The 19713-nt window shown below is 69.4% G+C and overlaps 10 protein-coding genes across 10 annotated transcripts; 7 read left to right on the plus strand and 3 right to left on the minus strand.

Moving 5' to 3' along the window:
• Positions 1-334: 334 nt before the first annotated feature.
• Positions 335-1168, plus strand: MICPUCDRAFT_48723 (uncharacterized protein; the record flags this gene model as incomplete). Its single annotated transcript, XM_003062849.1, has 1 exon — positions 335-1168. One exon carries the CDS (start codon positions 335-337, stop codon positions 1166-1168), a length of 834 nt encoding a protein of 277 aa, XP_003062895.1.
• Positions 1169-1299: 131 nt separating this feature from the next.
• MICPUCDRAFT_52770 (uncharacterized protein) lies at positions 1300-1656 on the plus strand (the record flags this gene model as incomplete). The annotated part of the gene is made up of 1 exon (XM_003062850.1): positions 1300-1656. One exon carries the CDS (start codon positions 1300-1302, stop codon positions 1654-1656), a length of 357 nt encoding a protein of 118 aa, XP_003062896.1.
• Positions 1657-1773: 117 nt separating this feature from the next.
• On the minus strand, positions 1774-3512 carry MICPUCDRAFT_42537 (uncharacterized protein; the record flags this gene model as incomplete). The annotated part of the gene is made up of 2 exons (XM_003063046.1): positions 1774-2187; positions 2313-3512. 2 exons carry the CDS (start codon positions 3510-3512, stop codon positions 1774-1776), a joined length of 1614 nt encoding a protein of 537 aa, XP_003063092.1.
• A 182-nt stretch (positions 3513-3694) lies between these two features.
• MICPUCDRAFT_52772 (uncharacterized protein) lies at positions 3695-4687 on the minus strand (the record flags this gene model as incomplete). Its single annotated transcript, XM_003063047.1, has 1 exon — positions 3695-4687. The coding sequence occupies one exon, from the start codon at positions 4685-4687 to the stop codon at positions 3695-3697; it is 993 nt and encodes a 330-aa protein (XP_003063093.1).
• Positions 4688-5103: 416 nt separating this feature from the next.
• Positions 5104-5430, plus strand: MICPUCDRAFT_52773 (uncharacterized protein; the record flags this gene model as incomplete). The annotated part of the gene is made up of 1 exon (XM_003062851.1): positions 5104-5430. The coding sequence occupies one exon, from the start codon at positions 5104-5106 to the stop codon at positions 5428-5430; it is 327 nt and encodes a 108-aa protein (XP_003062897.1).
• A 163-nt stretch (positions 5431-5593) lies between these two features.
• MICPUCDRAFT_48724 (uncharacterized protein) lies at positions 5594-10591 on the plus strand (the record flags this gene model as incomplete). The annotated part of the gene is made up of 4 exons (XM_003062852.1): positions 5594-6354; positions 6852-7734; positions 8495-9196; positions 9348-10591. The coding sequence occupies 4 exons, from the start codon at positions 5594-5596 to the stop codon at positions 10449-10451; spliced, it is 3450 nt and encodes a 1149-aa protein (XP_003062898.1). The 3' UTR covers positions 10452-10591.
• Positions 10592-11345: 754 nt separating this feature from the next.
• Positions 11346-13754, plus strand: MICPUCDRAFT_22165 (uncharacterized protein; the record flags this gene model as incomplete). Its single annotated transcript, XM_003062853.1, has 3 exons — positions 11346-12634; positions 12796-13002; positions 13181-13754. The coding sequence occupies 3 exons, from the start codon at positions 11346-11348 to the stop codon at positions 13752-13754; spliced, it is 2070 nt and encodes a 689-aa protein (XP_003062899.1).
• A 554-nt stretch (positions 13755-14308) lies between these two features.
• MICPUCDRAFT_52778 (uncharacterized protein) lies at positions 14309-15388 on the plus strand (the record flags this gene model as incomplete). The annotated part of the gene is made up of 2 exons (XM_003062854.1): positions 14309-14887; positions 15035-15388. The coding sequence occupies 2 exons, from the start codon at positions 14309-14311 to the stop codon at positions 15386-15388; spliced, it is 933 nt and encodes a 310-aa protein (XP_003062900.1).
• Positions 15389-15467: 79 nt separating this feature from the next.
• On the plus strand, positions 15468-15796 carry MICPUCDRAFT_52779 (uncharacterized protein; the record flags this gene model as incomplete). The annotated part of the gene is made up of 1 exon (XM_003062855.1): positions 15468-15796. Exon 1 carries the CDS (start codon positions 15509-15511, stop codon positions 15794-15796), a length of 288 nt encoding a protein of 95 aa, XP_003062901.1. The 5' UTR covers positions 15468-15508.
• A 226-nt stretch (positions 15797-16022) lies between these two features.
• Positions 16023-18996, minus strand: MICPUCDRAFT_66917 (uncharacterized protein; the record flags this gene model as incomplete). Its single annotated transcript, XM_003063048.1, has 2 exons — positions 16023-17696; positions 17889-18996. Coding segments are annotated over 2 exons (2782 nt in total), but the record flags the coding sequence as incomplete, so codon positions are not given.
• Between the last annotated feature and the right edge of the window lie 717 nt (positions 18997-19713).

A 19713-nucleotide genomic window follows, 5' to 3' on the forward strand; every position in this document is an offset into this window, starting at 1 on the left:
GTCGTCCGCCGCGGGCACTTGAGAGATGCTGCGGCGACGCGGACGGCGCTGAGACGACGACGTCGCCCCGCGTCCGCGCGGTCGCCGCGCGGAATCGGCGCGCGCGCGATCCACGCGCGCGCCGCCGTGGCGGAGGTCGCCATCGTGGATTGGATGGACGACGCGCTCGATGCGTGACGTGCCGTGCGGTGGCGTCGACGGCTTTGCCCGGCGGCGGAGGCAATGTCATTTCGAGGGTTTCGTCAGCGGTCGGCCGTGCCGGTCGTCGCGCTGCGCTTTGTGCGCTTTTTCTGTCGGCGCGACGGCAGTCGCGTCGCGCGCGCCTCCGCAGACGATGAGGCTCGCGCTCCCCGCCCTCAGAAGCGCGGCGTCGACGGCGTCGCGGCGGTCCGCGAGTCGAGCGGCGGCGACGGTCCGAGGCGCGCCGTCGACCGCGGCGGCAGCGGCGGCGATGCGACGGCGGGGACGCGGAATCTCAAACGGACGCCGTGGACGACGCGGAATCTCGCTCTTCTCGGCCACCGCGTCGTCGTCGTCCTCCTCCTCCTCCTCGACCCCCGCGTCTTCGATCTACGGCAACCCCGCGCTCTACGAGCTCGCGTTCGGGTTCAGAGACTTCGACGACGAGGTCGCGTTCGTGAAGCGCGTCAGCGAAACGCTCGGCGTCGGCGCGTTTCGCTCGATGCTCGAGCTCGGCGCCGGCCCGGCGTGGCACACGACGTCCGCGGCGTCCATCGACGGCGTCCGCGCGGTCGCGGTGGATCTCGACGCCGCGATGGTGACGCGCGCGAACGAGCGCATCGAGGAGGCGGGTTTGGGATCGCGCGCGACGGCGATGCGCGGCGACATGATCCGTCTCGACGTCGACGCGACGCGACGCGCGCTGGCGGAGATGATGGGGGGTCCCGGCGGCGGGGCATCCGACGAAAGCGACGGCTTCGACGCCGCGTGCGTGCTCCTTGGAACCGCCGCGCACCTCGTGGAGACCGCGGACGCGATCGCGACGTTCGAGTCGATCGGGAGGTGCCTCAAGCCCGGCGGCGTGTGCGTGCTGGAGCTGGAGCATCCCTACGACCTCTTCGACGGGGGATTGTTAGGCGCGTCGTTCTTTTCTACGCGACACTGGTCCCCATACGACCGCGTTCGCGTTGTGAACTTCATTCCTTAAGGACTTTCTCTCCCGGCGTTCGTTTCTCTTCGACACTCATCCCTCGCTTTCAATCCTTCAATCCCGAAACGCCTCGACGCCTTTCGACTCCGCTTCTGACGCCTTTGAACTCCACCCCGACGTCGCTTCGTATGGGCAAACACCCTTCCTCGTCAGACCCGACCGGGGACGCGTGGGACCGCGCGTTCGAGGATAAGCGCGTGCTCGTGGAGTGGGGACGCGAGGGCGACGCGTTCGACGTCAAGACGCACGTCGTCACGCGGACGGTGGGGTTGAACGTCGTCGACACGGTGAAAGGGACGCCGGTGAAAGGGTGGGACCCGGTGGAGGAGCGGGTTCGGTGCAGAATTTTCACCCACCCGGAGGTGGCGTTGATAGGGGACGTCGCCGGGTTCGACGTCGTGGAGACGTTCGGGGACATGAAAGGCGAGCACGGGTTAGAGGACGAGGACGCGCAGAACATGGTCATCGTGTTGAAGAAGAGATGAGACGCGACGATCAGACCGAACGCGAACGCGAACGCGAACGCTCTCTTTAAATACGACGCCGTAGTCTACCGGCTGGCGTCACGTTTTTCTACTACAGTTTGAGTACTCGTAGCGCGGCTAATAAATCGGTCGAACGCCCTCTCCCTTCAGCATCAACGTCACCCTCTCCGACTTGGTCAACACGTCGTCCCAGACCTGCGCTTCCTTTCGCAGCTCCTCCCCGAGCGCGAGCGCGTCTCGAAGCGCGAGCAGCTCGTCCGAGCTGTCCATGTCGAGCTCCACGCCCGCCGACGTCATCCCTTTCGGATTCAACCCCAGCCTCGCCGCGAGCTCCACGACGTCGCCGTCCGCGGCGGCCACCTCCGAGGCGTAGTGCGTCGCGACGGCGCACGGGCGACACCGGACGCCCTTGTGCATCTTCGCCGCGAGGTGGCACATCGCGTCGGACTCCTCGAATCGAGACGCGAGCGGGGAGACGCCGGCGAGGACGGAGAGCCGCCCGGACCCGCCGAACGCGTGCGCCATCAGACGCTGTGGAACCACGTGGAGGTGATCGATTGGTCAGCGTGCGATCCGACGTGAAGACGTGGAAGAAAGATTCGATGACGTGTAAGAAAGATTAGATGACGTGGAGGGAAGCGCGGTGGAGAACGCACCGTGAGTTTCGAATCGCGGTGCGGGACGTGCGACCGCGCGTCGTGGAGGCTGTCCACGACGCGCGTCAGCGCCTTCAGCGCCGCGTCCTCCGCGGCGCCGCCGCCGCCCGAGCCCTTCTTCCCCCCCGCGGCGCCGCCGCCGCCGCCGCTCCTGTCCACGCCCGCGAAATCGACAATCTGCACGCGCGCGACTGTGGGTCGTTCCATACGAGCGAACGTCGGGGTGGAGTTGAAAGGCGTCAGAAGCGGAGTTGAAAGGCGTCGCGGTAGTGGATCGAAAGCGAGGGACCCTGGGCGGAGAGAGACGACGGCAAACGTCCTTAAGGAACGACGTTCACCACGCCAACGCGGTCGTATGGGGACCAGTGTGAAGGAGAACGCGCCCGTCTCGCGATGCGGCAGAAAGATGCCCTCGTCGTCGCACTCGCCCTCCCTCGTCCGCCTTCGCACGTTCACCTGCAGCAGACAGTGCACGCGCTCACCGGACCCGGACCCGGACCCGGACCCGCCAGACCCTCCACACTGCGCCTCCTCGTGCTTGAACCCCGCGAGCGCGGCGGCGACGAGCCGCTGGAGCTCGTCCGCGTCCGTCGCGACGACTTCGATCGCGCCCTCCGCGAAAAAGCCGCGCGTCGGGTGTTCTCGCACGTCGATGCGCGTCGGCGCGCTCTCGCCGGCGCCGTGAAACGCGCTCCGCACGCTCCGCGCGCCTTCGCCTCTTCCGCCTCTGAGTTCGACGCGCTCCGGGTCGAACACGCCGCCGCGCTCGAGCCCGACGAGGTCTAACCCCGTCGCGAGCGCGTCTTTTAAAACCTCGTGCGTTTTTCGTTTGTTCGGATTGATCGCCGACGCGTCCACGGGAGCGGTGATGACGTCCGCGATCGCTTGCAAGGAGACGATGAACTCGTCGTTCTCGCGCTCGCACACGTCCCCGATCGCGGCGAAGACGTCCGCGGCGATGCGCCCGCAGACGCCCATCTGGTCGAGAGCCCCCCCGTTCGCGAATGAGGATCCGGATCCGGATCCGGATCCCCCGCGAACGAGGCTCGATTTCCCGCATCCGTGAATGCCCAAACACGCGAGCGTCGCGCTCACGCCGTCCTCCACCGCGCCCCTCACCGCGGCGCCGAATCCGTCGCGCGCGCACGGGTTCGATCCGGACGGGATCGCGCCGGTCGCGACGCTCCCGCCGCGGCGCATGACGACGCTCGCCGGATCGGGATGCGCGCCCGTGGGCTCGGCGTCGACGCACGCGCTCGCGGCGTGGCGGCGTCGGATCGACTGGAGTTCATAGGCGTCAGATGGAGTTGAAAGGCGCCGAGGTGTGTCGGGATTGAAAGCGAGGGATGAGCGGAGAGAAACGCCGGCGGGTGGAAAAGTCCTTAAGGATCGGCGAGCACAACGCGTGCGGGGTCGTATGGGAACCAGCGTGAGATAGAACGCGCCGTCTTCGGGCGGCACATCGTGACGGTCACGCCGCCTCCCGCGGCGAACGACCCCTCCGGCGCCGCCGTCACCGACATCGTCGTCGGCTCCGTCGCGTCGTCGTCGTCGTAGTTCTTTCCTCCTTCTCTTCCTCCTCCTCCGCCTTTCGACCTCGCGCCTCCTCTCGCCGCACTCTTCGCCGGCGCTCCGAATACGATCTTCGGGTTCACGCTGCCGCGGAGGAGCGCCACGTGCGCGGGCTCCTGCGGCGGTTTCGGCGCGCGACGGGATGAATGCGACGACGCCGACGAAGGCGTGGACAGGTTGGACCGCGCGCTGCCTGGTCGATGAAGAAGCCCGCCGCCGCCGCCCGCGAATCGATTCTGAAGGCGCGACGCCGGCTGCCCCGGGGTCAAACCGTGCGCGCGCGACCCCGGGCGGTCGGCGCTGAGGGGCCCGCCGCCCGGGGTCGCGGCGTACCGACGCGCGTAGGATCCCGAAGAACCGCCGCTCCACGGCGTCATCGGGGGCTTCCCCGCGGACGGGAGCGACGACGACGACGGCGACGCGTCGACGAGGTCGTCGTCGTCGTCGTCGTGATTTCGCGACGGCGCCGGCGACGGCGCCGCGGACGCGACGCCGACGCGTCCGCTCGACGGCCGCGCCGCGGACCGCCGCGCTTTCAGCGCCGCGAGCCGGTCCGTCGTGCTGCTCCGCGGCGGCGCCGCGTCGCCGCTGGACGGATAAGGACGTTGATGGTGATGGTCCGCGCCCCGAGATCCTCTCGCGAGATCCGCGGAAGATGATGATGGCTCCACGTTCTCTTCCTCGCCGAAGCGCGCGCCGAGGCTCCGCGCGACCGCGCCGCCGGCCTCGCGCTTGCTTCGGAACCGCTCGAGCGCGGACGTGCGCGGCCGCGACGACGACGACGACGGCGGCGGCGCGCTCATGACGAGACGACGACGACGACGACGCGCGCGCGATGCTGTGACGCCGCGCACGCTGGCGGTCAACGATTCGAACGGAAACATTCGCCGCGCCGTTGAAGTGCCGAGTGGTGGTGGCCGCGTCATAAGCCCAAATCGTCGTCCCGGCGCCTCGCGACGGACGCACTCCGTCGCGCGCCGGCCGCGATGGCGCCCAAGGTTCCGGGCGCGGTGACCGTCGCCGGCGGGCTCGCCGCGGTCGCGGGTGCGCGCGCGCGCCGCCCCCCCCTCCGCGTCGCTCGCTCGCTCTCCAATCCGACCGCGCCCCTCCCCCCCCCCAACGCCCGTCGTCGACAGCGCTCCCTCGAGAGGACGCCGCGCACGCGGCCGCCGCGCTCGGCGCGCTCGGCTCCCTCGGCGTCCTCCTCGGCGTCTACCGCATGCCGCTGAATCGCTGCCGGTGCTCGAGGGAAGCGCGCGACGAGGCCGCGGCGCGCTCCTCTAAGCGGGGGGACTCGGGGTCGAAGAAGCGTCACGGCGCGCGTCGGATGCTCCCGCGGCTGCACTGCGGACGGTGCCTGAAGCGCACGCGCGGCGGGATCGCGGTGTCGTTTCTCACGTCGCCGATCTACTGCGCGTGCGCGGCCGTGGGCATGACGCAGGCGGCGCACGTCGTCGGGACGCCGCTGCTGGAGAAGATCGTCAAGCCGGCGGTGAGGAAGGCGCGATCGATACGAGGACGAGGGCGAGGCGGGGACGAGAGGTAGAGGAGCTAGGATCTAGTTGTGGATGCGACTCGGCGAGAAGACGGCACGCGAAAACGCGCGCGAAATCCGTTCAAAAACCAAACTGTCATCGCCCCTCGGACGCCGCGACGACCGCGCGTCGTCGCGCATCACTCCGCGACCGCGCGGCGCCCCGTCGTCCGTCATGGCGCACGTCGACGCGTCCCCCCCCGTATCGCCGGCACCGGACGTCGTCGCGGTCGCGCCGCCGCCGCACCCCGGGAAACTCGCGCACGCGCGCGTGGAGCGCGCGCGATGGAAAGAGCGCGTCGTCGCCGCGCGCGCGGAATCAGATCGACCTCTGCAGACGCTCCGAGAGAACGCCGCGCGTCATCGTCCCGCGCCTTCCTCACCGCGGCCGGATTGGGTCGGCGGCGCGACGCGCGAATACGAGGACGAAGAAGCCCCGCGGACTCGCGCGGCGGTGACGTGCCACGACTCCGTCACCGGACAGAGGCTGTTCGTCGCGCGTCGCGTGCATCGTCGCGAGACGCCGCACGCGTCGACGGCGACGACGACGCGAACGGACGACGACGCGATCGACGACGACGCCGACGACGCGTCGACGCAGCCGGTGCTGTTCGCGGGCGGCGGCGACGTCGCGACCGCGCTCGCGTCGCGCCTGCTCGACGGCGGCTTCCCGCTCGTCCTCGCCGCGGCATCGTCGTCGCCGTCGTCGCCGTCGTCGCCGTCGTCGTCGAACGAGGAGCGTCTCCGGTCGCGCGGCGCGACGCTCGCGTCGTCCGTCGCCCACGGCGCGCGCCTCGTCCTCGGCGCGTGCGCGAAGGTGGGTACGCCGAGGCGGTGGGGCCCGGGCGAGCGCGCGAAGGCGCTTCGGGACGCCGCGAGGCCCGGCGGCGGCGGCGGCGGCGGCGGCGCCGCCGCCGAGCCGCGCGCGCGTGCGAAGTGCGTTCTATACACTGGTCCCCATACGACCGCGTTCGCGTGGTGAACGCCGATCCTTAAGGACTTTTCCCGTCGTCTCTCTCCGCCCACCCCACGGTTTCAATACCCGCCCTCGACGCCTTTCAACTCCACCTGACGCCTTTCAACTCCAGTCCGCCGAAACCGCCGCTTTTGGTCGCGATGTGCGACTCCGAGCGCGAGTTCATTTCGCGCGTGCTCGACGAGCTCCTGCGAGGAGACGACGAGCCGATGGAGGCGTCGTTCAACACGCCCGGCGGCGAACCCGCGATGTGCGTGTTGAACCTGACGCCGATGCCGCCGCTCGCGGTGGACCGCGCGAGGTGCGATTTCCTTACACTGGTCCCCATACGACCGCGTCCGCGTGGTGAACGCCGATCCTTAAGGACTTTTCCCGGCGTCTCTCTCCGCCCATCCCTCGCTTTCAATACCCACCCTCGGCGGCTTTCAACTTCAACTGACGCCTTTCAACTCCACAGGGCGCGTTTGAACGCGGTCGGGATCGAGTTCGTGCAGGGCGCCGTCGCGTCGCGAGACGCGAGGGACGCCGTCGACGGCGGCGCGCACGTGTTCGTCGCGGGGGGTAGGCGGCGCGGTGGTAGGGTCGGGGTCGACGGGCTCGGCGGCGAGGACCGCGACGACGACGGCGGCGACGACGACGACGACGACGACGCGACGGTTCATCCCGCGTTCGTCGACGTCGACGCGGCGTTGCGCGCGATGACCGATCGGGCGTACGTGATCGAGGGCGCGGACGCGACGGCGGCGGCGTCGACGAGAGTCGTCAAGGCGTGGAGCGATAACTTCGCGGACGCGGTGTCGAGGTATCGCGTCGAGGCGAAGGAGGCGACGAGGGCGGCGGAGGCGCAGCGGCGGCGCGCGGACGCGGCGGAGCGGGAACTGTCGCGGTTGGAAGTCGCGTCCTGCGCGGCGGCGAAGAAATGCCGCGCGACGGAAGACGAGCTCGCGCGCTTACGCGCGACGCGCGCGCAGACTGAAACGCGCGCGAGCGAAGCATCACGAGCGGCCGCGGCCGCGGTGGCGGCGGCCGAAGCGCGCGACGCGGAGACCGCGGCGAAGATCGCGAAGGCGACGGCTGACGCGCGCGACGCCGCGGACGCGGCGCGGAGAGACGCGAGCGCCGCGGAGGCGTCGCGCGCTGCGCTCGAGCTCGAGATGGCGACCGTCCGCGAGGCGCTCGCGGCGGCGCGAATTCGCGCGGACGCGGCCGAGGCGCGCGCGACGCGATCCGACGCCGCGGTCGCGGACGCGGAGCGCCTTTCGGCGGCGGCGTTTGAGGCGGCGACGCGCGAGGCGAAGGACGCGAAGGACGCGCGCGATTCAGGCGCGTTCTATACACTGGTTCCCATACGACCGCGTTCGCGTGGTGAACGCCGATCCTCAAGGACTTTGCCCGGCGTTTCTCTCCGCCCACCTCTCGCTTTCAATCCCCGACCTCGGCGCCTTTCAACTCCATCTGACGCCTTTGAACTCCACCCCGACTTCGCTTTGTATGGAACGACCCTCAGCTCGCGTCGCGGAGACCGCCTCGATCGCGCGCGCGGACGCCGCGGACGCGCGCGTCGAAGCCCGCGCGGCCGACGAGCGGCGGCGACGCGAGGCGGCGGAGGCGCGCGCGGCCGAGGCGGAGGCGAGCGCGGCGCGGCTCCGAGGCGAAGCGGAGACGACGCGCGCGGAACTGACGTTTGAACGCCAACGCGCGGCGACGTCGGCGGCGAAAGGTGCGTTCTATCTCATGCACACTGGTCCCCATACGACCGCGTTGGCGTGGTGAACGCCGATCCTTAAGGACTTTGCCCGTCGTCTCTCTCCGCCCAGGGTCCCTCGCTTTCAATCCCCGCCCGCGTTTCCTTTCAACTCCGCTTCTGACGCCTTTCAACTCCACCCCGACATCGCTTTGAATGATGGAATGGCCGCGAAAGCCGCCGCGGAGCGCGCGGCGTCGACGGAGGAGAGAGAGACGATGCGCGCCGCGCTCGAGGACGCGCGCGTCCGCGTCGCCGCGCTCGAGGCGTCCGCGAGCGCGTTCGACGCGCGGGGCGACGAGGAGCGGCACGCGAGCGCGATGGAGTCGAGGGCGCTTGCGGCGCGCGTTTCAAAGTTGTGCTCCGAGCTGGAGACCGCGCGCGTCGAACGCGACGGCGCGACGAAAGCGCTCGAGAGCGCGAAGGAGGAGCGCGAGTCGGCGGTCGGCGCGCTGAAGCTGGAGATCGAGCGTTTGAGGGCGACGACGCGCGCGACCCGGGTCGACGCGGGAGAGAAGGAGGAGGAGGAGGACGACGACGAGGAGGAGGAGGACTCTACGGACTCTAAGGGTCGAAAGAAAGGCGGCGCTTCCGCGAGGAGAAAAGCGACTCGGAAAAGTCCAATCGTGAGCGCGGACGCGGCGGGATGGGCGACGGCGACGGAGCAGTGCAAGACGCTCACGACTCGGCTCTACAAAGAGCGCGCGCGCGTCGCGGAGCTCGACGGGAAGCTGAAAGCGTGCGAGTCCGCGCTCGCGGCGCTGCGAAAGACGAGCGATCTCGAGATCGATCGGCTGAAGGGCAAGTTGAAAGCGAGAGGGGTCGCCGTCGCGAGGCTCGAAGCCGAACGCGACGGGTTGAGGACGACGTTGAAAGGGAAGACCGACATCGCGGACGCGTTCGCGGCGAAAGCGCGATCGGACGCCGCGATCAAGAGCCGCCTCGAGAGCGAGCTCGAGAGCGTTCGCGCGACGAGAGACGCGCTCGAGCTTCGCGCGGCGGAGGCGCGAAAAGCGCTCGATCAGGCGCGTTCTATACACTGGTTCCCATACGACCGCGTTCGCGTGGTGAACGCCGATCCTCAAGAAATTCTCCCGCCGCATCTCCACGCCCACCCCTCGCTTTCAATCCCCGCCCTCGACGCCTTTCAACTCCAACTGACGCCTTACAACTCCACCCCGACATTCGCTTGTATGGAACGACCCTCAGAACGCGGCGGCGTCCGCCGCCGCCGTCGCGCGCGCCGACGCCGCGGATGCGGCGCGCGTCGCGCTCGCGACGCGCGTCGCCGAGCTCGAAGCCGCCGAGGCGCAGTCGCGATACGCGATGGCGCGCGTCGCGGAGGATCTGGACCGGTCCGCGTGCGATGCGACCGCGCGCGCGGAGGAGTCGTCGCGGCTTCGGATCGAGTTGGAGGAGACGACGCGGCGACTCGCCGCGGCGCGCGGCGACGGCGGCGACGTCATCGAAACGGCCGTGAACGAAGCGTTACTCGAGCAAGCCGGCGCGCACGAGAAGGCGATGGACGCCCTGCGAACGACGCACGCGTTCGATCTCGAGGAGGCGACGCGCGCGTACGAGGAGACGGTGGCGCGGTTGGAGAGAGAGAAGGAGGACGCGGCGGCGGCGGCGGTGGAAGCCGCAGAGGCGGCGGACGCGATGGCGCGACGAATGGAAGAAGACGCCGCCGCCGCCGCCGCCGCCGCGGTCGCGGTCACGGCGAGAAAGAAAAAGGCGAGAGCGGACGAGGAAGCCGCGGAGGCGCGGCGCGCCGCCGCCGAGTGTCGGACGAGTGTCGGACGGTCGTCGGACGAGAAGCCGCCGACGGCGCCGAAGCCGAAGCCGAAGCGCGCGTCCGACGATCCGAATCCGAATCCGAATCCGAATTCGACCGCCGCCGCCGACCTCGCGGACCCCGCGCTCGTCATGGACGCGATGATCGCGAACGCGGACGAGCTCGACGCGCTCGCGCCCGCGAAGCGCGCGATGGAGGCGTCGTTCCATCGCGTCCCGGAGCTTCGAAGAGCGCTGACGAAGATGGCGGATGGCGCCGCGAAGCCGACCCCCGCCGTCGCCGTCGCCGCGACGCTCGCGTCCATCGTCCTCGGGTCCGCGTCCGGGTCCGGGTCGAGCGACGCCGGGGATGGGCCGTGGGTCACGCGTCTCCCGCCGCGCGTCCGCGACGGCGACTCGCCGGAGCTCCTCGCGGCGTTCGCGATGAAGACGTTCGACGCGAAATTTTTGGCGCCGGAGGTGCGTTCTATACACTGGTCCCCATACGACCCCGTTCGCGTGGTGGACGCCGATCCTTAGGGACTTTGCCCGTCGCATCTCCCCGCCCACCCCTCGCTTTCAATCCCCGCCCTCGGCGCCTTTCAACTCCAACTGACGCCTATGAACTCCACCCCGACGTCGCTTTGAATGATGGAATGGCCCGGAGACGCGGCGGCGATTCGGCGGCGGCCGCGTCGACGCGCTCGCGACGCGAATGGAACGCGCGGACGCGTGCGACGCGGCCGCGCTCGACGCGTCCCTCGCCGCGATGAGAGCGCTCGAGAGGTGCGGGTTCGGGGAGGCGCAGTGGGCGAACTGCGGCGACGCGGTCGCGAGGGCGTTGTGGGAGTGGAGCGCGACGACGACGCGCGTGCGGCAGGTGCGTTTTTTTGGTTTTTTGGTTTTTTGGTTTTTTTGATTTTTTGGTTTTTTTGGTTTTTTGTTTTTTTTGGTTTCGGTCGATCGGTCTTCTGTCGTTCGATTTGGTTTTTGATCGGTCCCGTCTCTCGTTTTCGGTTCGATTTCATCGATTTCATCGCCCGCGTTCGAAACTGACCCGCCGCCCACCGCGCTCCGCGCGTCCGCAGCTCACGATGCGTCAGGCTGAGCTCGAGATGGCGATGGAGGACGCGGAGGAGCGCGCCGCCGTCCAGCGCGGGAGGGCGAAGGCGAGCGGCGCGCCCGCGCGCGGGGAGAGCTCTCCCCCCTCGGTACTGACGTTGTAGGTAGTACACGTCGTTTTTTTAGACTAATTGCTCGGTCGCGAAATCGTCCGTATCAAACGCGGCGTCGGTCGGTCGGTCGGTACCAGCAGGGCGATAAAATCTCTCGCGTCGCGCGAAACTCGTGGTCGACGTGGCTCGTCCTCGCCTTACCCCCTGGCATCTCGTCGCTCCCGAGTCGTCGCCACTCCGCGACTCGCGCGCGCACACTATGGCGTCGCACTGCGCGAAACCCTCCGTGGCGCCATGGCGCGCGCCGCCGCCGCCGCCGCCGTCCTCGCCCTCGACGTCGACGTCCAACCGCGGCGGCGCCGCCGCGGCGACGCCCGCGCCGCGCGCGTCGTCGTCCCCGCGCGCGGTCGCGGTCTTCCGACGCGCGTCTTCGTCGTCGTCGTCCTCGTCGTCGCGCGGGTCCTCGATCCTCGCGCGCGCGGTGGAGACGCGCCAGGGAGTCGGGACCTCCTCCTCCTCCTCCTCCCCGCCGCCGCTCGTCCCCGCGACGCCCCCGCCGTCGTCGCGGATCGTTCCGGGGATCCCCGGCCCCGTGCCGTCCGTCGAATCGCTCGAAGCGCTCGAGATGGAGAAGGGCGCGTGCGAGATCACGTCCCGGCGCTACACCCCCGCGCTCGTGCGCGAGCGCGCGCTTCGCACGCCCGTCGAGGCGATCGCGACCGCGGCGCGAGGCGCGCAGATCGTCCTCGCCGGCGCTGGGTTCGCGGCCGGGCTCGTCTTCGACAAGTTCCGCGCCGCGGAGGACGTCGTGAGCAGGAGCGACGAGCTGAGGATTCTCCTCGCCGAGCTCGGGCCGTCGTTCGTCAAGGCGGGGCAGGTGCTCGCGAACCGCCCGGACATCGTGCGCGCGGATTACATGGAGCAGCTCACGAAGCTTCAGGACGACGTCCCGCCGTTCCCGAACGACCAGGCGTTCGCGATCATCGAGGGCGAGCTCGGAAGGCCGATCGCGGAGGTGTACAGCGCGATCAGCGACGAGCCCATCGCGGCGGCGTCGTTGGGTCAGGTGTACAAGGCGACGTTGCGAGAGACGGGGGAGGAGGTCGCGATCAAGGTGCAGCGGCCCGGGATCGAGCCCATCATCTACCGCGACCTCGTGCTCTTCCGCGCGCTCGCGTTCTTCATCAACGCGGTGTCGCAGCGACGGCTCGGGTGCAACGCGCAGCTCATCGTTGACGAGTTCGGGGAGAAGCTCCTCGAGGAGCTGGATTACGTGCAGGAGGGACGCAACCTGCGCGACTTTTACGCCAACTTTAAGAACGACCCGATCGTGAAGATCCCGAGGCTCTACCCGGAGCAGAGCGGCAAGGCGGTGCTCACGATGGAGTGGATCGAGGGCGTCCGATGCACGGACCCGGACGGGATTCGAGCCGCGGGGATCGACGTGGATACCTTCATTCGCGTCGGCGTCATGAGCGGCTTGCGGCAGCTGCTCGAGTTTGGGCTGTTTCACGGCGACCCGCACCCGGGGAACATCTTCGCGCTGCGGTGCGTCCACGAATTGAATCGCGCGAAACACGTTACGTTTTTGACCCCTTTCACCCGGTCACACCCGGTTTCAACCAATGCTTGATCGCGCCCAGTTTCAGCCGACTGACTGACCGACCGACGCGCGGAATCGAATCGCCTCGTTCGTCGTATCGTTGCAGGGACGGGCGAATCGCGTACGTGGACTTTGGAAACGTCGCGCAACTGACGCAGACGAACAAAGAGACGCTCATCGACGCGGTCGTGCACGCGGTGAACGAGGACTACGACTCCATGGCGGGCGATTTCATCCGCCTCGGGTTCTTATCCCCCGGCACGGACGTCCGACCGATCGTGCCGGCGTTGGAGAACATCTGGCAAGACGCGAGGTGCGTTCTGATTCACACTGGTTCCCATACGACCGCGTTGGCGTGGTGAACGCCGATCCTTAAGGACTTTTGCCGTCGTCTCTCTCCGCCCATCCGTCGCTTTCAATCCCCGCCCTCGGCGCCTTTCAACTCCGCCAACTGACGCCTTTCAACTCCACCCCGACGTTCGCTCGTGTAGAACCGCGTCGCTCGCGAATTTCAACTTTCGAACCGTAACCGCCGCGTTCAACGAGCTCGTGTATCAGTACCCCATTCGCATCCCCGAGCGCTTCTCGCTCGTGATTCGCTCGCTCCTGACGCAAGAGGGCATCTGCATGACGCTGCAGCCGGACTTTCGGTTCCTGGAGGTGGCGTATCCGTACGTCGCGAAGAGGCTACTCACCGACCGCGACGCGAGCCTTCGCGAGCGCCTGCTTCAGGTGCTGTTCAACAACCAGGGCAAGTTCCAGTGGGCGCGCCTCGAGAACCTGATCTCGCTCGCCAAGTCCGGCGGCGACGGGTCGAAGTTGGACCTCACGGACACCGTCGCGGACGGCGCGCAGCTCTTGGTCACGGACGAGGACCTGCGAAGGCGGCTCATTCTCGCCGCGACGGAGGACGACAGGCTGCGCGTGGACGAGATCGCGCGGCTCGCGGAGCTTTTGCGGGACGACGTCAAGGTGGACGAGCTCGCGAGGGAGGCGGTGACGGGCGGGCCGGAGTTTCTTCGGAAGATGGCCCTGAGCTGGTCGCAGAAGGTGCTCAGCAAGTGATCAATCCGCGTCGGCGGGCGACGGAAGACCTACAGTACGGCATCTATTTTTTCCAATCGTTTTTTCTTTCTGTTTCGGGGGAGGGGGGGTCCCGACGCGACGGCCGAGGGGGCGGCGGGGAGGTCGCGAGGCGCGGCGGGCGGCTCGCGGCTCGGGACGGTGTACCACATATTACTTACGCGCGCGCTGTTTCGTGATGAATACGACGTAGAGCTATGCTATCATCGCGCGCGCGACGACGAGCCGCCGCCGAAACTTCGCGACCGCCGACTCGAGTGAAAGTACCGTAGTTCGAACGGAATACGTAGTACGGCAACTGTATGATACAGTATGCGTATCATCAGTCTAAAAATACGAAACTCGAAACGCGCGCGATCTCGATCCACGTGTCCCCTCCTCCGGCGGTCAGGGGGTGCCGGCGCGGATAAAGGGACCGACCGATACCGATCGACGTCGCACGCGCGCGCGCCGAGCGACGCGCACGCCGCCGCGCTCCTTCAGGGCACGCCCATCCCGTCGCTGTCGTGACGTGACGTCCGTCGCCGACGCGCGATATGGCGATGGCAATGGCGACGACGACGCGCGCGTCGGCGACGCGCGTCGGCCGCGTCGTCGCGCCTCTCGCGACGCGAACGACGCGATCGGTCGTCGCCGCGTCGTCCGTCGTCGCCTCCGCCGCGTCTCCGCGTCTGGCGACCGTCCGCCGCCGCGCGTCCGTCGTCGTCGCGTCCGCGTCCGCGTCCGCGACGAAGAGAGACGCCGCGGCGCCGCTCGCGGTCGTCGACGCCGCGCCAGCGCGCCTTGTGGACGACGATCGACCCCGCGAGTCGTCGTCGTCGTCGTTCTGGCGAGCCATCGCGCCGAAAACGACGAACGACGACGACACCTCCGCGTCGATCCTTCGCGCGCTCGCGACCGGCGGCCTCGCGTCGCTCGCGCTCGCGTCGCTCGCGCACCCGGAGCTCGCGCGCGCGGGCGAGGACGCGCTCGCGCTCGCGGCGGAGGAAGACCCCGTCGGGCTCTTCGACGGCTTCCTCTCCGCCTTCCTCCTCATCTTCTTCAGCGAGATCGGCGATAAGGCGCGTTCTGATTCACACCGGTCCCCATACGACCCAATCGGCGTGGTGAACGCCGTTCCTTAAGGACTTTCTCTCCCGTCGTCTCTCTCCGCCCAGGGTCCCTCGCTTTCAATCCCGACACACCTCGACGCCTTTCAACTCCGCTTCTAACGCCTATGAACTCCACCCCGATATCATCGCTTTGTATGGAACGACCCAAAGACGTTTTTCATCGCCGTGCTCCTCGCGCTGCAGCAGGACAAGGCGACGGTGTTCGCGGGAACGTTCGGCGCGCTGGCGGTCATGACCGTCATCTCCGTCGGCATCGGGCAGGTGTTTCACCTCGCGGACGAAGCCCTCGCGGGATTCGGCGCGTCGTCGTGGGACGATTACCTCGCCGTCGCGCTGCTCCTCGTGTTCGGCATTCAGGCGCGTTCTATCTCACACTGGTCCCCATACGACCGCGTTGGCGTGGTGAACGCCGATTCTCAAGGACTTTCTCTCCCGGCGCATCTCTCCGCCCAGGGTCCCTCGCTTTCAACGCCCGCCCTCGACGCCTTTCACCTCCGCTTCTGACGCCTTTGAACTCCACCCCGACATCATCGCTTTGTATACAACGACCCTCAGACCATCTTGAGCGCGGAGGAGGAGACCGCGGAGGAGGAGGAGGAGGACGCGAAGATCGCCGTCGCCGGGATGGAGTTCGACGGCAACGCCGCGCTGGTGCTGAGCACGTTCGCGCTCGTGTTCGCCGCCGAGTGGGGGGATAAGAGTTTCATCGCCACGATCGCGTTGTCCGCGGCGGCGAGCCCGGTGGGCGTCATCGCGGGCGCCGCCGCGGGGCACGGCGTCGCGACCGCCATCGCGGTCAGCGTCGGGGACATCCTGAACAAGAGCGATCTGGTGAGCGAGAAGGTGATCAAGTACACCGGCGGCGCGTTGTTCATCCTCTTCGCGATCCTCACCGCGCTCGAAATTCAGTGATGAGGCGAGCAAGCGAGGAGGACGACGGACGAAAAGTTTTTATTCGATCTATTTATTAATTACTCAACGCGCGTGCGCGTACCTCAAACGCCGCCGCCGTCGTCGTCGCCGCCGCCCTTCTCCTCCTTCTCAACAACCTCGGGCGGGGAGAACATCGCGATCGGCAGCGGCGACGCCTTCGGCTTCGGCTTCGGCGGCGGCGCGTCGTCCTCCTTCGCGCTCGCGGCGACCGCGTCGCTCCGGCAGTCCCCGGGCGATCGCATCGCGCGCATCGCCGACGCGGCTCTCCGGTCGATCCGACGCGCGATGGCGTCGGACGTTTCCGACATCTCCGACAGCTTCCATGTCCCCCGCGGCGGGCTCCGCGGCGGCGGCGGCGGCGTCGGCGTCGCGCGCGTGAGGCGGTCCACCGCGGCGATCACGGGCGACTCCCAGTCCCACGCCGCCGCGGAGGGACTCCTCTCCCGGGGTGTCGGGGTGGCGGCGGCGGCGGCGTCGTCGACCGCGCCTTCGTCGACCGCGAAACCGAACCTCGACCCTCGCCGCGAGGTTCCTTTGAACCCGTTCCACGCGACCGAAAACGCGTTGAACCCTCCATTTCCCGTCGCGTTCGCCGCCTCGAGCTGCGCCCGGAGCGCCTCCACCTCCGCGCTCTTCTCGCGCAGCGTCCGGCCGACGCTTCGAAGCTCGCTCTCCGCGCGCTTCGACGACGGCGACGGCGTAACCGCCGCGTCGTAGCCGTTACAAGTGTCACCGCTGTTACCGCGCCACGGCATCGGCGACGTCGCGATCTCTCTGCGACTCGCCTCCGCGGTCGCTAACGCGTCCTCGAGCTCTCTGCGTCTCTTTTCCTCGTCCGCCTTGGTCTCGATCATCGCCGCGACTTTTCGCTGCATCGTCTCCGCGCTCTTCAACGCCGCGATGGCCCTCGCGCGATCCGCCGCCGCGGCTCGAAACGCGCCGTCGAACGCCGCGGTCTGCCGCTTCGCGTCCACGACGACGCCGACCGCGTCGGTTCGTATCCCCGCGATCGCGTCCCTCACGGCCACGCGCGTCAGCGTCGCGACGTCCTCGCTCTGCTCGATCGCCTCCCTCGCCGCTTCCTTCGCGGCGGCGACGCGCACCGTCATCGCGTCGATCGCCGATCGCGTCGCGCGCGTGAACGCGTCCGAGTCCTTCACCGCCGCGACCGCGACCGCGTGCGCGTTGACCGCGGCCGCCTCCGCGCGGACGGTCAAACGCTCGCATCGCTCGGACGCGGTCAACGACGTCGTCGTCGCGGCGGACATGTCCGTCGACGCCTCCGCGGCGACCGTCGCGTGTTCGCGCGCCGCCGCCGCGTCCGCCGCGCACGCCGCCGCGTCGGACGAGATCCTCTCCGCGAGCGCCGCCGCCTTCGCGGTCGCCGCCTCGGCGCCGTCCATCTTCACCGCGACGTCCGCTTTGAACGCGCCGAGCTGATCGGCGACCGCGTCGATCGCGTCCGCGACGGCGGTCTCGACGAGCGTCGCGCGCGTCGACGCGCGCGCCTCGCCCTCGGCGACGCGTCGCTCGAGCGCCTCGGCGCTCGCGACCGCCTTTGCCGACGCCGCGACCGCGTCGCCCGCGTCCGCCAGCACGCGCTCCGCGACGTTGACGCCGTCGGCGCACTCCCGCGCGCACTCGAGCGCGAGCTCCGCGGCTCGCCTCGCGTCGGCGACGCGCGCTTCCGTCTCCGCGCACCGCGCCTCGATCACGGCGGCGCGCTTCTCCGCGCGGACGACGCGCATCCACGCCTCGTTCGCCGCGAGCTCGTGGCCCTCCTCCGCGGCGACGCGCGCTTTGAGCTTCTCCTCGACCGCGGTGAGTTTTATGCGCGCCTTGGAGAGCTCCGTCGTCGCCGTCGTCGCTTCCGCGGCGGCTGAGGGTCGTTGTATACAAAGCGATGATGTCGGGGTGGAATTCAAAGGCGTCAGAAGCGGAGTTGAAAGGCGTCGAGGGCGGGCGTTGAAAGCGAGGGGTGGGCGGAGAGATGCGCCGGCAAAAGTCCTTAAGAATCGGCGTTCACCACGCCAACGCGGTCGTATGGGGACCAGTGTGAGATAGAACGCGCCGCTCTCCGCGGCGGTCGCCGCCGCCGCCGTCCTCGCGTCCACCTTCTCCGCGAGGCGCGCGATGGCGGCGTTGAGCGCCTCCGCGACCGCGGCCTGGTCCTTCGCCCACTCCTCCCTCGCGTCGTCGCGAGTGCGCTGAAGCTCGCGGCGCGCGGTGGCGGCCATCTCGTCGCGGACCGCCTCCGCGGCGGTTTGAGCGTTTTTTTTTGCCGAGTCGTCCGCCGTCGCCGCCGCCGCCGCAAACGCCGCCGTCGCCGACTCTGCAGCCTCGACGCGCGCGCGCAGCGCGATGACCGCCTCCCTCGCGCGCGACCGTTCGTCTTCCACCGCGTCCGCGACGGTCGATATCCGCGTCGCGACGCGCGCGTCGAGCGCTTCGATCGCCGCCGCGACGCGTCGCGTCGCGTCGCCGGATTCCGCCGCGGCGCGGTTTTCCAGTCTCGCCGCCGCCGCCGCCGCCGCATGTGCCGCCTCCGCCGCGTCGTCCACGCGCGCGTTCAACCGCCGCGACAGCGACTCCACGGCGTCCTCGAGCAACACCGCGCGCGAGGTGGCGATCGACGCGGCGTCCGCCCACCCGGACGCGCGGCGTTCCGCGTCCTCGTTCGCTCTTTCCAACGCGGCAACGCGCTCGGCGAGCGCTCCGACGTGCGCGTAGACGTCGCGCGCGCGGTCGTCGTCGCGACGGTTGATATCCACCGCCGCCGCCGCCGCGGCGCGGTGCGAGGAGGCGCGGCGTTTGGAAGACGAACGGTCGCGGTCGCGGTCGGCGCCGGCGCCGGCGCCGTCTCCCCCGCCTCCGCCGCCGCCGCCGCCGCCGCCGCGCGATGCGCGATGCGCGCGCACCGCCGCGCGCTCCGACGTCGTCGACGCTATGACGTCGCGCTGTTCCTGTACCGTGCGCTCTAACGCCGCGATCCGCGCGAGCGCGTCCGCGGCGGTGGCGTCGACGGCGGGCGGCGGCGGCGGCGGCTCGACGGTGGTCGCGGGTGGTTCGTTCTTCAGCGGCGAGAGCGACGCTCGTCGCGCGATGAGTCGCGTCCCCGGCTTCGGCATCGCGCCGCCGCGCGCGCCCGCGCTCGCGGCGGTCTCGAACGCCTTCGCCATCGACGCGACGGAGCCTGCCGTCGCCACCGGCGCGGCGTTCTCGTCGTTCTCGGCCGCGACGCCCTCGGCCGCGGGCGTGATGACATCGTACACATCTCGCTGGCATCCACGAGTCGCGCCGTCGCCGTCGCCGTCGCCGTCGCCGTCGCGCGGCGCCGCCGACGCCGCCGTCGGCGGCGTCGCCGCGGCGTCGCGCCCTCGCGCCGTGTGCGACGCGGCGACCTCGCGCGCGATCGCCGCGACGTCGACGTCCGGGAGGCGCATCGTCGAGTGCTCGTCGCGACGCTCCTTCCTCTCGGCCGCGACGAAACGGTCGGATATGATAAAAGAACCGGAACGCGCCACGCGCTTTCCGACTCCTTGCCGACTCTTCGCGGAGCTCTTCATCGCGCGGCGCAAAATATCAAGGGTCACCCGCGACCGCACGCGCGCGCACGCATCATGGCGTTCCCGCTCCTCCGCGCCGCGCGCGACGGGCTCGCGACGCGCCTCATGAGCGCCGCGCCCGCGGCGTCGACCGCGATCTTCCAGGTGCGTCGTCGGCGTCGAGTCAGTCCTTAAGGATCGGCGTCCACCTCGCGAACGGGGTCGTATGGGGACCAGTGTTCGAGTCGTTCGATCGGTCGATCGCTCGCACGGTTTTGGGCGCGAATGAATGATGTTGAATTATTCCGCGCCGATCGCCGCCGCCGCCGTCGGCCGCGTCGTCGCCCGCCC

This window comes from Micromonas pusilla (genome assembly GCF_000151265.4).
Source record: "Micromonas pusilla CCMP1545 genomic scaffold MICPUCscaffold_13, whole genome shotgun sequence".
NCBI lineage: Eukaryota > Viridiplantae > Chlorophyta > Mamiellophyceae > Mamiellales > Mamiellaceae > Micromonas > Micromonas pusilla.